At 40.0% G+C, this 16,416-nt stretch overlaps 1 protein-coding gene across 6 annotated transcripts in view; it reads left to right on the top strand.

Annotated features, from left to right (window-relative positions):
* Positions 1-1,282: 1,282 nt before the first annotated feature.
* LRRC27 (leucine rich repeat containing 27) overlaps positions 1,283-16,416 on the top strand; it is a 46,895-nt gene continuing 31,761 nt past the window's right edge. The window contains exons 1-7 of one of the 6 annotated variants that reach the window (XM_077350182.1): positions 1,283-1,628; positions 4,763-4,801; positions 5,909-6,138; positions 6,432-6,562; positions 7,893-7,951; positions 12,735-12,887; positions 15,841-15,945. In XM_077350182.1, the coding sequence (XP_077206297.1) occupies positions 5,923-6,138; positions 6,432-6,562; positions 7,893-7,951; positions 12,735-12,887; positions 15,841-15,945 (664 nt within the window). In that variant the 5' untranslated portion in view covers positions 1,283-1,628; positions 4,763-4,801; positions 5,909-5,922. Of the gene's footprint in view, positions 1,629-1,652; positions 1,677-4,645; positions 4,802-5,908; positions 6,139-6,431; positions 6,563-7,892; positions 7,952-12,734; positions 12,888-15,822; positions 15,946-16,416 lie in introns of those variants that run through there. The other 5 variants (XM_077350180.1, XM_077350177.1, XM_077350181.1 and 2 more) reach the window with 5 other exon arrangements.

Genomic DNA, 16,416 nt, shown 5'->3' on the forward strand with positions numbered 1-16,416 from the left:
TTTATCAACTGAAAGGCTGACAAGAAGGAACAATAACTTCAAATTGTTCAAGACTTTAGATTCCTTGCTTTCATCATCAATAAAAACACATATTCATCTCGACTACAATAAGCAACCTTATTAGCACTTATGTCCTATTCTAAAGTATGATGACTGTTACTGCTTAAGGGCATGCGTGCATTCCATTATTCCGTGTGGGAAGGCGTGTTTTTCCTTGTTTCCTATGGGCAGGTATGCTTTCCATTATTCCCTATGGGTAGGTATGTATTCTCTATGGGCAATCATGTATTGTCTATGGGCAGTTGCTGTCCCGAGTTTAGTACATCCCGTTTAATGCCCGTTCTGTGGTGTTCTACAGGCATGTCTATGTGAATGTTCAAAAATGTTTTATGTAAACCGCCCAGAGCCGTAGGGAAGGGCGGTATAAATAAATAAATAAATAAATAAATAAATAAATAAATAAATAAATAAATACATACATACATACATACATACATACATACATACATACATACATACATACATACATACATACATACATACAGAAATAATTTTTAGGCCAGAACAGGTTAATAAAGGGCTAAGAATTCAATTTCTTCATTTCTAAAATATTGTTCTCAATTGTCCATGATTGACCCCCGGTTTTTTGTAGTACTCTTGTTTAAAACCACTCTGAGCCTTCGGGGGGGGGGGGCGGTATAAAATATGAATGAATGAATGAATGAATGAATGAATGAATGAATGAATGAATGAATGAAAATAATGCCTGTTCCAGCCTATTCTGGGGTCTTTCGGAGGATTTTTGGCCTGCTAATGTTAATAAAGGGGCAAGATTTCCACCTTTCCATTCCTAAAATATTGTTCTTAAGTGCCTGCAATGCATCCCACTATTTTTTGCGGTACTTGTTTAATGCCCGTTCCAGGCCTTTTCGGCTTTTACCCCGGTCCTAAATTGTCGGTTGTATTACATGTGTTTTAATGGATGCTGGTGCGTGAACTGCCCTCAGTCCGTTGCCGGGAACGGCGGTATAGAACAGGCTTCATAACTCATTGAGCGAGCGACGTTTCCGTGGACTGCAGCCCAGCGCGCAGAGCCCTCGGGAACCCGAGCCGCAGCGGGCACTGCAAACGTCTCTGGGGTCGGAAATAGGGGACGAGGGGGACAAGCTGCGGGAAAGAGCAGGGAAGCGAAGGGGGCTGCAGGACCGTGGGCAACGGCAGCGTGATGGGGCGCCCGCGAAGAGCGGTCCCTGTGGGCGGGAAAGGGCGAAGGAGGCGGCCCCCTGGGTGTGGCGCGCCGCCCGTCCTCTTCTGTCCTGTCCACCCCATCCCATTTTTCCCCCTAACGGGGCGAGGGAAGTGGGGTGGGACAGGCCTCCCTCGCGTGCAAAGGACTATGGGGCTCTGCCGCCCCCCCCTTGAGGCGCCGGAGAGGCGGCCCTCTGCGCTTTCCCGGGCTCTGGGGCGTTGCCATGGCGACCTCGGCGGCTGCCGCCTGCGGCCTGTTTGTTGCATTTCGGTCACGACATAAAGAAAACCCGTCGGAGGGGCTGGGGGCGTCCAGGCATAGAAGGTGCTGAATCCCCCCCCCCCTACTTGCCCGGTGCCTTTTGAAGCTCGGGGACCAGGTGGGTGAGAAACGCGGAGAGGGGAGGAAAGGGAGAAGGACGACCCCCGTAAGGCCTTGCCTCCCCCTATATCTTGCTGTACATTAAAAATTGCGGTATTTTAAAGGGTTGGAACTGGGGGGGGGGGGGGAGAGAGAAGGGAAAAAGAAGGCTTTTCTAGTCTCTGATGTTTTTGTCCTAATGTGGCTTCCTTCCCCCGCCCCATCCCGCATGTAATTAATTTCCCATTGTTACTGCGCCTAACCAGTGTGCACCTACATGCCTTCCCTCACTAACTGAACTACTGTGGGGAGGTGGGGAGGCAAGGCAAGCCATGCATGATAATTGCAGTTCTGCAGATATATGATCCTGGGAAGCTGCAGGCAATTATATGTGTTACGTTGCATGTGGTTATTTGTGCAAATTCTGTTCTGCCTGGCATTGTATTGTTCTTGTATTGTTTGAGGGCCTACAGATAAGAAAGGGAGTGACCAGGCATTTAAAGCCTCAAAATACTCAATTTCCAGTGTTTAGAGACTAGCAGAAATGGTGCATGTATCCTTTGCCTAGCAGCAAGCATTTTAATTCCTGAATCTTGGTTCCAAGTCTGGAATGTGGAGATGGGACAACTTTTGGAATTACCCTAAATTACTGCTATGTGTTCTAACCCATCTTGGAAGTAGCTTGTACATTAAAACGAGGATTCTTTCAGAAGACTTTGATTAGTCTAATGCTTTTGAAGAAAACCCTGTAACTCTGGTATGGCCTGAATAGTCTTGCATGTTTAAAAACAAACCAACAGATTACAATCCTTGTGCCTTGTTGACTGAAGTTTTAGTCAAACAGGTTTGTAAACTTGGTTTCCCCAATACTCCAATTAAAGGAAACGCCAAGGGTAAGAAACCAAAGATCTTATTGGTCAGCTGAAGAATAGGCTTCCTACAGGAAAAGCAGTGATCCAAACAGGCAGAGCGCATGCAGGCTCTCTAAAGTAAATCATTTATACTTCTGATTACAATACAATCACATGGTCAATTACATGATAACCTCCAATTCAACCCCCAAAGTCTCCCATCAGGATCCCCTGGTCATGTCATGCACAGTTCTTATGTTAGTGTCTGGGGTGCAATGGGGGTGTAAAGATGGTGCTGGAGGGTGTTGCTTTTATTATGTAAATGATTAAAACACCTTCTATTTGGTTACATGTGGTCAGTTCATTTGGCATACTTTGTTAGTCACATAATTTGCTCTGAACACAATGGCCATTTAGAATTGCAGCGCAGAATACATGAAACAAGTAGGAAAGTGTTCTTGTTTGATGCAGTTCTCAACTGTACTGATGAGCATTTCTTGAGTCTCAGCAGAAACCCAGACTGTGACTCTCAAGTGAATTTGATTTCTGTTCAGAAAACAGGTGAATTATAAAGCATAAGCTCAGCCATTTTGTATATGCTTCTGTCACCCTAACAGCCTAATGACACAGAGTTACAGAGCAAGAGGCCCTTCCCAGGGTCTTGTATCATCCGCAACATAACTAAGTTCTGTTAAGAGAATGTACAAAATCAGTCTTATTTAAAATCATAAGTGCTCAAAGTGTCCAAGAGTCCACATACCCTGGCCTGATCAGGGAAAGGATTGATGGAGTTTATTAATATGATTGATAATTTTCATGAAGTTAGTCGTCTTTTATTTTTGTATTTTATTTCCCATATAGTTTATTCTGTAGGATACAGAAGGACCCATTATGCACGGGGGTTTTAGCGCACATTCGGGGTGGAATGGCGGCGACTAAAATCACGGATAACGCACGGAGCCGGCTGCAACCGGCTGCAGCTTCGGTGCATGCCGCCGAAAAAGCCGCGTCAGTGAAACGCGGAAGAAAGCGCAGCTTCCGGGTGAGCGGGGCGCAACCAGACGCGGCGCCCGGATCGGCGCGTGCATAATCGGTTACTCTGGGTTTTGCCGCCGTCGCGCCCCGCCCCGTGTATAACCGGTATGCGTCGCGTCTTCCCCCTCCGCGTTTTCCATGTGACCTGAAATCGCCGTTTCGGCGGCCGTGCATAATGGGCCTAAGTGAGAATCAGCAGCAGATACAAATGTGAATTAAGGGCTTGTGGAAAGGGCTCTTGTTATACAAAAATGAATGGTCTACAAGGGCTTTTATATATCCATCCTAGAGATGTTTGGAGGGAGTAAAATGAAAGAAATAAGATGCTTATATGATGGTGTCAGCAAGCAAAACAGATAGGGGAAAAGTGCTAAGATAACTGAGAGCACATTTTTTGGCATGGTAGCAAGGAGATGACACTATGAAGAGTAGTGATGCAAACTTTGTCAGATAGAGCTTTTTTTTTAGTCACAGTTATTATTGCTTGTTAATTTTTCACACATAGATTGTATAACCATAGAAACTCATTAAATGCTTGACAAATGCTGGCAGCATACCTAGAACTCTAGAATAATAATAAGAAAAAAAGGCCATTCCCTCCAAAGCTTGGGACTGAAAACAATAGTCAAGAGATGACTGATTTGGTGGTGGTAGGAAGGAATGTCAGGGAGATCTGTAGAATACTAGATAATCTTTCCCTCTCTAAATCTATATATTTAATAACCAACTCCCAACATTGTTGGTTTGTCAAGATCAAAAACCTTGTTTACACATGCCGGATAGAATTCTGAAGTTGCAGAAAAGATTGTACCATTTTGGAGTAAAGATGGGGAATAAAGTTTCTGCCTGTAAACTTACCTGGAAGTAGAGTAATAGATTGCCCTGACCTGAACAGCTAAGGCTAGCCCAGTCTCATCAGATCTTGGAAGCTAAGCAGGGTTGGCCCAGGCTAACATTTGGATAGGAGACCTCCAAGGAATACCAAGGTCATAATGTGAAGGCAGGCAATGGTAAACCACCTCTGTATGTCTCCTGCCTTGAAAACCCTATGGGGTCATCACATGTCAGCTGTGACTTAATCGCACTTTCCACTACTAGAATAATAGAGCAGCAAGGTATGGATACTGATACGATAGCTTTTTATTTGCAGGCAGCTCTTTTTATGGGAATATTTAAAATTGAAGTTCTCCACATGCAGCCTTAAACGTCAGATCCCTTCTGCTATCTAAATATTCTCTTGTCTCATTCTGCCATCTATGCTGACCAGGCCCAAGAAGAAGAGCACGAGTAGGTTGTGCGGCTAGAGGTAAGCTGCTAGTAGAACTGCCAGTGTTTGAAATAATTGTTTGCATCCGAATAATGAATCCACAGCAGGTCTTAGTGTGCAGCCAGGTTACAGCCAAGCACATTGTAATAGGCCTTGGGCTATAGCTTGATGGCCTTTAGTAGGTTTTTGGTCAGTCCGAGTATGGAGTCCAATCAAAAGCTGCTTATTCACCTAAAATGTACAGCCTAAAAGAAAAAAAGTATTTGACTTTTGCAACTGGCCTACAGAAAAGAAACATAGATTAGCAATCGTACAACAGGTAAGGGCTTATTATCAGTTGTTCCTGTTGAATTCTCTATGACAAAGTAAAAGAACAACAGTGTACCTCAACTCAAGACTGTAAGAGAGCAATACTGGAGGACAGGAATATACAGACCTCTCCTTAAGATGCATTCCATTGTAGTGCCTCAGGTGTCACTAGTTAAAATTTGAAATCCAATGCCAGCACAATTCTGCTAGTTTTGCATGGATGTCACTGGCACCTATTGTTCTTGCCATCAACAATAAAGGGATACACTTCTGTCTTCCTTGTGGTAGGTACACACATTTGTTATTGTTTTTCCCCTCTGAGGAAAAATAATTCAAAGCTATTTTACCCAGAAATCCATTCTTACTTTTTATTTGTTTTAATGTTATTTGGATGTACTCCCCCCCTGCTTTATAATCCATAATATCTCTGATTGCTTTGTTCAGAGAACATTAGGTGTTTTGAACCCCTAATGCAAGTTTATTTCCACCAAATCAAATGCCTGCTTCTTTCCCCCAGTGCAGTTTGTACAATAATCATGTTCCTTTTGAATTAATTGGGAGGGGCGGGGTATCACTGAGGTGCAAAGGGAGAAGTTGCTATTGCTCTGCAATGAGGTTATCCATACAAGTTTTGTCCATACAAGTTCTGAGTCACCTCATTTGATCTCTTGTTGCAGTCTATTATCTGTGAAGTATGTATAATAATAATATTTATTCAACTTGTATACCATCCCTCTGTGAACATGTTCAGGGTGGTTCATAACAGTAGGATAAACAATTAAAAGGTCATTATTTATCTTTGAATGATGAATGTGCATTTTTTTTGTTTGGTTCCAGTGTGTTTGCATCAAATGGAAGAAAAGTGGTCTTCCATGGGAACTTATGGAGGTGGTGATAACCTTCAGAATGAACAGAAAAAGAGGAAGAGTGATTCTGCTTCTAGCTCCTCAAGATGCATCCACCAGACTCTTGAGAGTCTAATGCCTAGTTTTTCCGACTCTCTGGATTTGAGCAGAAAGGATCTGCGGCATCTAACTGAGGATATATATCAGCTATTAAACCTTAAAGTAAGTTTCTCAGATATTGCAGCAATTATTAAATTTATGGACATTGGCGAATAGCTGACTTGTACATAAAAAACCATAGATTCTTACAAATTTGTCTCTTTCTCAAAGCTTAGAATGAATTTTAAAAATGAACATTTTACATTTCATTATTTTGATACAATCTGGAAAAAATGCCCAAATGATTCTTAGATAAAATTTTACGTATTTACCAGATAGGCAATACATGAATAGAACACCAAGGAACCTAATATTGCTACTTTTTCAAATATGTTCACTCATATATTTTGTCTTAGCATCTGTATCTGGAAGGAAATGTAGTGTCTGTGATTCCGGAGGACTTTTTTCAACACCTGCCAAATCTTGTTTGGCTGGATCTACGGTATAACAAAATTAAAGAGCTCCCCTCAGGAATTGGATGCCACAAGTAAGCCCTCTGCTGTGTTTCTATTTCAACAATAATTTTACTCTTATTCTGCTTATTGCATAATACATATTCATTCTGAAATGACATGTTAATAAATTTTGCTCTCCTGACTTAAAATGTGAAGTATGATTAAGAAATAAGTTCAGTACCTGATATATTATAGTCAACCTAGTTGTGTTAGTGATTTCTCATATTGCTTGATTTGCATATATAAAGCAGGGGTCTAGTTTTCACAGTAAAAGCTAAGTTGATCCCCTTCCTCTCCTTTCCTCCTTAGCTTCACAGTGATACAGGAAGTGAGTTAGGCAGGGTAAAAAACATTTGGGGCTTATAGATTACTGGGAGGTATGGGGGCTCAGCTCCCCTCAGATGTATACTATTTTCATTGCTAAGATGAGATCATCTCCCTTCACCATCTTACTTATAAATTGGGAAGACATCAACAAATAAATGTGGCTTTCTCTGTCATAGCAAGCTTGATCTTTAGGTCACCATGCAACTTGCCTATCTCCATGAAGGAAAAATGTAATGTATTATGATTATTGCTAACATTTTTAATCCTTCCTTCCCATAAGGGTGGCATATGTGGTTTCATCTCACCCACCTCATTTTATCCTCACAAGAAACTATGTGAGATAGGTCACTCTGGGGTATAGTGACTGGCACAAGGTCATGGCAGAATGAGGATCTGAGTACTGGTCTTTTCAGTATGGAACAACTGTGATGTATACACTGATGCAAATACATTGATTTCTGTGTACTGATACATAAAGGTAAAGGTAAAGGTATCCCTTGTGCAAGCACCGGGTCATGTCTGACCCTTGGGGTGACGCCCTCTCTAGCGTTTTCATGGCAGACTCAATACGGGGTGGTTTGCCAGTGCCTTCCCCAGTCATAACCGTTTACCCCCCCAGCAAGCTGGGTACACATTTTACTGACTTTGGAAGGATATACTGATGATACATACAATATTATAAACAAACATATATTTTAAATAATAAGCACATTTTCCCAAGAACTTTATTTATTTAACGCTATCAGCATGCATGGTACTTGGTCAGTTTGTTTTGTTTCATTTCAGTAACATATACTTAGACTATTTAGGTCAGAGCTGGTAACTAAAAGTTTGTCCCAGAAGCTTAACAGAAAAGATGGGTTTTAATGAGGAATTTGAAATGAGAGAAGTGGCATCTAACAGGTGTTCTTTGAAATATTATTCCTGCTATGTCAAATAAATATTAAAGCTAAATTATATAATAATTAACATTAACAGTTGTCATTTAATTGTGTTTTGTTTTCTGTTTAAATATTTGTTATTTTATTTCTAAAGGCAGTTGAAAACTCTGCTGCTAGAAAGAAATCCTATTAAAAGACTGCCTGTAGAGTTTGGTAAGTACTTTTTCTTCTATAATACATGCATTAAAAAAATCTAACAATTGTTAGTAATTAGCCTTTACTGTGCATGCACTCTTGAAAAATAAGGAACTTGCAGTAGGCTTCATTGTGATACAATCCATCTACCCCCTTGGCACAGTGTGGCATCGTGACTGTTGAATTAAAATGCATTAGCAACAGACAAGAAAGTAATGACTAACAATATCAGGATTAGAGCTAATAAATCACTAAGAGTTCTTCAGAACATGACCGATTGGAGCTTCTCTGTGCATATTAAATATGACAGAATTCAGAGAAAATACGTTCACAGCACCAAGAGACCTTCTTAAGGTCATTATTGAGAAGCTGGACTTTTTAATATTAGCTTCAGAATTAAGAGTGAGGGAACCTGAACCTCTAGAACTCTGCATTTCAGCTCCTCAAATTTATCTCTGGAAATCAAGGAACATTGTTCAGGTTCCACACAGTTGCAACCCTTCAATGATGGTGTTCCTACACAGCCAGCAGAGCACTATACCTTTGGGGACCTTTCGTTTCAAACACCTATTCTAGAACTGTCAGATACTGGCATGACAGCCTCTGTTGCCCCAGTGCTTTTTCCTGGTTAACTTCTGCTAGAAATGTCTGGGGTGACCGTTATTTTGTCCAGACTACCCTTCTGTTGAGACTTGCCTTTATCAGATATCTCTATTAAGAAATGATGATACTCTGTTATACTTTAACTCATACATGGAACTCCTCTGCAGGACAGTGCTTAAATCTCAAAAAAATGTAGTTTATACAATATGATGATGATAAAAGTTTAGCCAGCTGTTCTCATGCTTTCCCTAAACCAAGTAAATCAGAAATTGCAAGGCCAGCTGAGATAACTTTCCCAATCTACAGTGAATGAAATAGTTCTCCCTAATATTATCCCAGGTTTTCTATGAATACAAGACCTGAACCAGGTACTTTTCCCACACTAGGTAGGGGAGCTAAATAGAAATATAAGCCAAAGGCTTGTTTACATGAGCAACATGGTAACTTTTTTTTTAGATGTTAGAATGTTTCATATCATAAAAGTATTGACTACAGCATAGAACTGTCTTAAGCCTCTGTGTGTAAAATGGGTACTCCTCATATATAGATGGCCCTGGACCCTCAGGCAGATGGTAGGGAAACCCCTCCCCCCACACTCCACGCATCTATAGAGAGAGCTGCTGGGGGGGGGCACCCTGTCCCCTGCCTGTTTTAAAAACGGGCTTCTCCACTAGTACATTTATAATGCTTGTAATGTATGTACTCCTTTATTATTTATTCGGGAACATCTTATATAAAAGACATGTATAATGTGTATAAAGGAGCCTGTACTTTGTATCTCCTTCCTTAGAGGCTTCTGCATCTATGTCTCAAGAACTAAGCTATAGTAGCAACCTTTGTGTCCTCTTAACTACTTAATTCCTTACTGTGTAGCCAATGGGCTGTAGAGCAGGAACAGGGACATTTTGGTATTATATGGATACATCTGAGTCCTCATTGAAATGTCTGAAGGAGAGCAGAGGGATTGAGGGAAAGAGGCACAAAAATGACGGAGATATTGGGGTCAGTAACATTGCTGTTACTGTTGCTAATATTTTGTAAGCTCCAGAGGAAGTTTATTTTAAAACATTCATATTAGCTTTTAATGGCTAGTAATTTAGAATAGCTCAGCCACCTTCTGTTAAGATATTGGTTATCCTGGATATGTACAAATATGTTACATAATGCAATAATGAATAAAGTACAAACTCATATAGAATATTAAGTAGTTTATTCTCAGAAAGCAAAGAAAATTGATGCTCATTCAAGCTGTGAATCGACTTTTTCCAAAAGGCATTTTCTCAAGGCAGTGTGAAAAATCTGTTATTGACTGCCTTCGGGATCTTGGCACTTTTCATACTGTGCCCTCCAAACTGATGTAAGCTGTTTACATGAAATCAACAAAATGTTTTATGTAAAACATTATATTTTTACTCAAGAGCAGAACTGGTTTTTTTTACATAAACAAAGCTGATGTTTTGCAAGACCATTGTTGCAGGTTTCCATTCTGAAATGTATTTTTCATCCAGATGTAAACAAGATAGCTGTCATTCCAAAGTGTGTCCACAAGTATCTGCATGTGTTATATTTATTAATTCAGTTGTGCCAATTACAATGAAAACAAACATTTATTCAAAAGCAGATAAAATATTGGATGTTATAATCCTGGAGCCCAAGTCATAACAATATTTGCTATATTTGTATCATTGCTAAACATAATGGAGTTTGTCTTCATGTTGTTAAAATCAATGGCAAAGTTCTCATATATTTTAAAGAATCAGGAAGTTAGGCACACACCATTCATTCATTCATTCATTCATTCATTCATTCATTCATTCATTCATTCATTCATTTTTATATTTATATGCTGCCCTCTCCTTGTGACTCAGGGCAGTATACTGAGAACATGAACAGGTACAATATAAATTCAATAATAGCCAGTCGAAGTGGTGACAAGGAGTAACAGTCATAACAGTAACAATCATTAGTTAGACCAAAGCCGAAGAGAGCTCACATTTCCACTAGTGATAATTGTGTCTTCCATTTCCCCCCCTGGGACAGCTGTAACTAGGTTGAGACATTGTGCTAGAGGCAAAAGAATCTTTGTAGCATACATTTTATGGGATGACATTCTGATGGGAATATGCAGGTTTTCAAATTTTGCAGTGCTTTATCCAATAAAAGTACAGATTATAGAGATTTTTGTTTAAATTGTGAACTTTGGGAAGACATTCTGTAATAATTCACCAGATGAGAGCTTCCATTACATAGGAGAAAAAGGAGGTGATATCAGTTAAATGATATGCTACAAAGATCCAAGGTCTCTCCATGCAAAAGATCCAGGATGCATTACTGGAGTTTTCCTTAGTCTACAATGGAGATGATAGAAAAAAATTAGGCTATTCAGCCACTATGTACTACCACAGGGCTCCTATATGCTTTTAAGTGGTTTCTTGGCTTTGGTAGGCAAGCCACTTAAGGAGCTGCTCCTAAGGAAAGGTTTCTATTCCACTCTGCTTTAGTGGAGTATATATCTGCTGTGTGCATACAACTGTAGACTTAGAGTTATCTCTCATTTTCCAAGATATCCACTCCATCTGATATAAATAACCTTTATTCTAGCTTTGTTATGGTTGGAAGATGGGGTCAAAGGGTGAAAAAAGGTTTTAAAATCTCAAGTTTATACACTTTACCCTGCAGAAACCACTCTTTACAATGTCTCTTATTTTGGAGAGCCATGATTACCTGCACCTTAGCAATGAGAGCCAGTACATTTCACTTACTTTGTGTGGTTGTATTGACTCAATGGCATTGTGGCGCAGAGTGGTAAGGCAGCCGTCTGAAAGCTTTGCCCATGAGGCTGGGAGTTCAATCCCAGCAGCCGGCTCAAGGTTGACTCAGCCTTCCATCCTTCCGAGGTCGGTAAAATGAGTACCCAGCTTGCTTGCTGGGGGGTAAACGGTCATGACTGTGGAAGGCACTGGCAAACCACCCCATATTGAGTCTGCCATGAAAACGCTAGAGGGCGTCACCCCAAGGGTCAGACATGACTTGGTGCTTGCACAGGGGATACCTTTACCTTTACCTTTAACCAGAGCCTCTTGTGGCGCAGGGTGGTAAGGTAGCAGACATGCGGTCTGAAAGCTCTGTCCATGAGGCTGGGAGTTCGATCCCAGCAGCTGGCTCAAGGTTGACTCAGTCTTCCATCCTTCCGAGGTCGGTAAAATGAGTACCCAGCTTGCTGGGGGGTAAACGGTAATGACTGGGGAAGGCACTGGCAAACCACCCCGTATTGAGTCTGCCATGAAAACGCTAGAGGGCGTCACCCCAAGGGTCAGACATGACCCAGTGCTTGCACAGGGGATACCTTTACCTTTAACCAGAGATTATTACACAGTTTATGCTAGAGTCTGAAGAATATGCAGCAATACAAACTGTTTAACTGTCTCTGGAAAAATCAGAGTTCCTGTTCAACTCACTGTAAGATGCTGATGTTTTCCAAACAGCACAGAATTGTCACAAACAGCTTTGAATTTTGCCCTTCGTAAACTTGCATTTGTTTTGTGCTGACTGAAAGCACTTTTAGAATCTATTAAAGAGTGGCTTGGAAGCCCCATGCAGCTTTTGGGTTATTCGGATGTGTCCGTCCCAGGCAATCGAGAAAGGAGCTATTCAAGGCTTGCCCTTGTCCTCGCCTGTCTACATTCCCATCTCAGAGACATGCTGAGTTCTGGAGGTTTTGTAGGAAAAGGAATTAGAATCTAGGAAGAGAACAGAGTAGTCAGCAGCAGTTGAAGCACAGCTGCTGGGGTTCCCTGTTGGGGGATCTCTACTGATTATGTGGCAGATTGAAAGAAACAGATAAAAAGCAAGTTAATTGTAGGCTGGGAGAGTGGGACTAAGAGAATGAACAATGGGAAGGTTTGGAATAGAAGGAGAAAGCAGAGATGGAGGCTGAGTGCAGAAATGCTGGGCAGGGAGAGTTGTGCTGTTTGGAGTATAGTTGCCTCTGCATAATGATAATGAGGCTTGGAAATTAGGTGCTTTGCTTGACAGCAGTTAGATCCATTTTAGCACATAATTATATTTAATTTGTCCAAAATAACCAGGTTTTTGTTATTGTTGTTTTCCACTTAATTGTTTAGGACAGGATCTGAGACGTGCTCTTTCTTAAGAAATACTTTCTAATTAAGCTTTTTCTCTGCTCTCCCTCCCCCAGGTAATTTAACTTCACTTACAGCCTTGAATCTCAGACATTGTCCTCTGGAGTTTCCACCTCCGGAAGTGGTACAGAAGGGACTGCCAATTATTTTATGCTTCCTTCGAAAGTACATTAATCAGAACCTTGATTATTCAGATCCTGTTTCTCCAGGTACAATGATTTTTAGTATGAGTTTTTGAAAAGTAATATTTACTTGAGTACATGGGATGGAATTGTTCATATTACATTTTGCATATGGTTTAGAGCTGTTACTAATTATTATCATTTCAGGACAAGAGGTGGAAAGTTTTACAGTATAGTTCTAAGCAGAGTTACATGCTTTCAAGTCTATTAAAGTCAGTGAGCTCAGAACGTTATAATGGCTTAGGATTGCACTGTTACCATTTAAGAGATTTCATGTTTAGGAATATAAACTATTATTATCTAATAATATTCTTAATATAGTTTTCATATTCAGCAAAGGTCATTATCCATATTCTTGACCTGAACAAGAAGAGTTGGTTCTTATATGCTGCTTTTCTCTACCCGAAGGAGGCTCAAAGAGGCTTACAGTTGCCTTCCCTTTCCCCACAACAGACACCCTGTGGGGTGGGTGAGGCTGAGAAAGTCCTGATATTATTGCTCAGAACATCTTTATCAGCTTTATCAGCACCGTGGTGAGCCCAAGGTCACCCAGCTGGCTGCTTGTGGGGGAGCGCGGAATCGAACCCAGCATGACAGATTAGAAGTCCGCACTCCTAACCACTACACCAAACAATGGAAACAACCAGATCAACCACTTCTGATTCCATACTTCCATCTTGCTAGAAGGCAAGGGAAGAAGCATAAATGCACTCAGTTCCCTTGTCGGTATTCTTCCTTATATGGAAGCATATCCCTGTGGGTTATAGTCTCCAGATCAGCCTTCTATGTGGCAACCCAGTTTTGAGAATGTCCAATAATTACAGTGTAATCCTGTGCAGAATAATAAGGTAAGTGGACTTAGCCTAAGGTAACTCTGCATAGAGATTACATTGTTAGAGTAGCAATATGAACTGGCATGACCCGTCACCTGCTGCCTCCTGCCAGAACCTGTGCACTTATGGGCTTTTTGGCTTTTAAGCACATAAAAGAGAATTCAGCTAAAGCAACCCTTTCTTTGGATGCATTTGTGAACATAGTCATCTGCCACAGCCATTGTGAATCATTTCCTATTTATTCTATTTATTGCCATGTCTTTAACTATAATATATTACTTATAAATAACTGTTTCCTATAATATATTGTGACTGTTAATCTCACATAAAACATGGAGCTGAATCCAGTGCAAAAATTCTGCTTGTACTAAGTGAAAGTCATTGCATCCTCACTTGTGTTTCTACTTGTGCAAGATCTTGTGCAACCAAGTTTAGGGCCTTGTAATATGTCAGGGTGGATGTTCTATGTGTTGTGCAAAATCTTGCACAAGTAGAACTGTGGTACATCCATTTCTGCTTGTGAATTACAGGATCCATTGAAAGTGATAAGGTGGTTTTTAAAGATCAGGCGATTATCATATGATTAACAATTTCATTCAAAGTTTCAGCACATGGCTTTTATCTCCTGCCTCTCCGTTAGTGCCAAACCTCAGGATTGATAAAGGAAAGCAGTGTTCTGAATGATCCGTACCAAGACTTCTAACAGTACATTTTAAAAAGGAGCCCAAAATTGCACTCAGTCCCACTTGTCTATACATGTGGTTATTAGGATGTGGATGGAGAGTGCATCTCATTGAAAGTAGTGCAGTTCAAGAAGGAAGACATCTACATTTGGGTATTTATCTGATTTACATCAGTTTCTGGTCCAGAGAAAGAGCTTTTGGTGCTTAGTATGCAGTAAGGTCAAAAGCTAGTACTCATAGTATTCATATTGGATCATTGATTATTTCATAAAATTGAGTAATACAATGGCTGGCTTGAAGAATGTAGATTTTTTTTTACATATTGAAAAATCCTTTGGTTTTCTACACAAAAATAGTTGCTGTCAAGATTAATGATGTACTTGCTTTGTGAAATATTATTTAACAGGGGGAGAGGAGAAATTGTGAAGACCTATCATTTAAAGTTGAGTTGGAAATGAAGGTTACTTTCATGAGTCGTTTAATTTCCCACCCAAAAATGCCCTTTAACTGTGTGATGCCTCACAATATGTGTCCCAGTATTAACATGTGGTAGAAATATAGATCTGAGTTGCCAGAACAGGACACGAAGCTCTTAATAGATATATTAAAAAGCTGATTTGAGAAACAGCAGGTTCTCTGCATTACTTTATCATTGCATCCAGCTGCCAAATTTTCTGTCCTGTTCAGCCATAAAAGAGGCAAAACAGCACGATTATGTATGAATTTGATCATATACATAATTTTTTAGTGCATGACGGAGGCACACCTTTCTTGTCTATAGCAAGAAAATTATATCTGTTTTACAGGAACAATGAAGTAAGTTCATTGAATTACAAATTACTGAATGAAATATTGACAATTGGATGCCATGATTCAAATTTAAAAAAAACACACAATTTCTTGAATTATATCCCATGTAGCATTAACTTTAGCTATATATTGGAAAAAACTGTTCAGAATACAGACACTCCCAGTTTGTATTGGAAAAGTGGCACAGCCTTTCCATATGACATATTTATTCTGTTTCTATACTGCCCTCCCATGAGGCTAGTGGTGTTTGGTACTGGTATAATCTTTTGCTATCCACAAGAATATTGTAGATAAGTTAGGAGATTCATAGATAAACTTAACATCAGATCAGTTGAATGCCTGCTTATCTATTGCGTGTTTAATTCTTTATTTCTACCAACAGTGTTTCACTGTCTAATACTTTTGTTTTGGATCACCAAATATACTCTTGATTTATGTACATTAACTTATATCCCAAGAAAAAGCATATATATTTCACAAACATCAGCACTGGACTCTCATATCTTAGTGATCACTGAAGGAGCAAACCACTGACAGGACAGGATATTCTTTATAGATTGTTTTGCAGACCTTTAGCCCATATCAATTCACTCCTTTATAAAGTGTGCGCTTCCTCTGAAATTCTGTATTTCACAGAATTGCCTTCTCTGCTAGAACAAGAAGCAAAGGCCATTGTTAGAGAATACAAGAGAAAATGCGACAGACCGCCAGATCGTAGGAAAGCTTTCAACGATTTGTGGAAACAGATGAGCTTCATTAGTGAGTTCAGTAGGAGTTATTAGTACTAGACGAGGAAAGACTCTTCATGCAAATTCTCTTATACTTGTCTTAATTCAAGTTTTTCTACTATATATAGTGTAAAAAAATATACTTCTGTCATATGCAGTATAAATGTTTGGAGTTATTTGTCAAAACAAGGACTTTTCCAAACCAAGCTGCTTTTGTGTACTCTTTGGTACATATTTGCTGGGCACAGTCAAATTGCATTTTTAAATTGCTGGACAAAAGGTATTTCAATGTTACAAACATAACAGCACAGAGTGTTGTGTGGATTGTGGTTTTCTTGGTGTCACTGGAACCTTTAAAAAAAAAAACCTGAACTCTCTCGTATGGGAGTTTGTACTAAGAACAATATTTACTATGAAATGAGATGTACTCCTCTTATGTTTACTACTGATACAGATAGCTGTCTATTCCAGGATGGATGGATGAATGAAGCTGAATGACTAT

This window comes from Paroedura picta, chromosome 8, assembly GCF_049243985.1.
Source record: "Paroedura picta isolate Pp20150507F chromosome 8, Ppicta_v3.0, whole genome shotgun sequence".
NCBI classification, from domain to species: Eukaryota; Metazoa; Chordata; class Lepidosauria; order Squamata; family Gekkonidae; genus Paroedura; species Paroedura picta.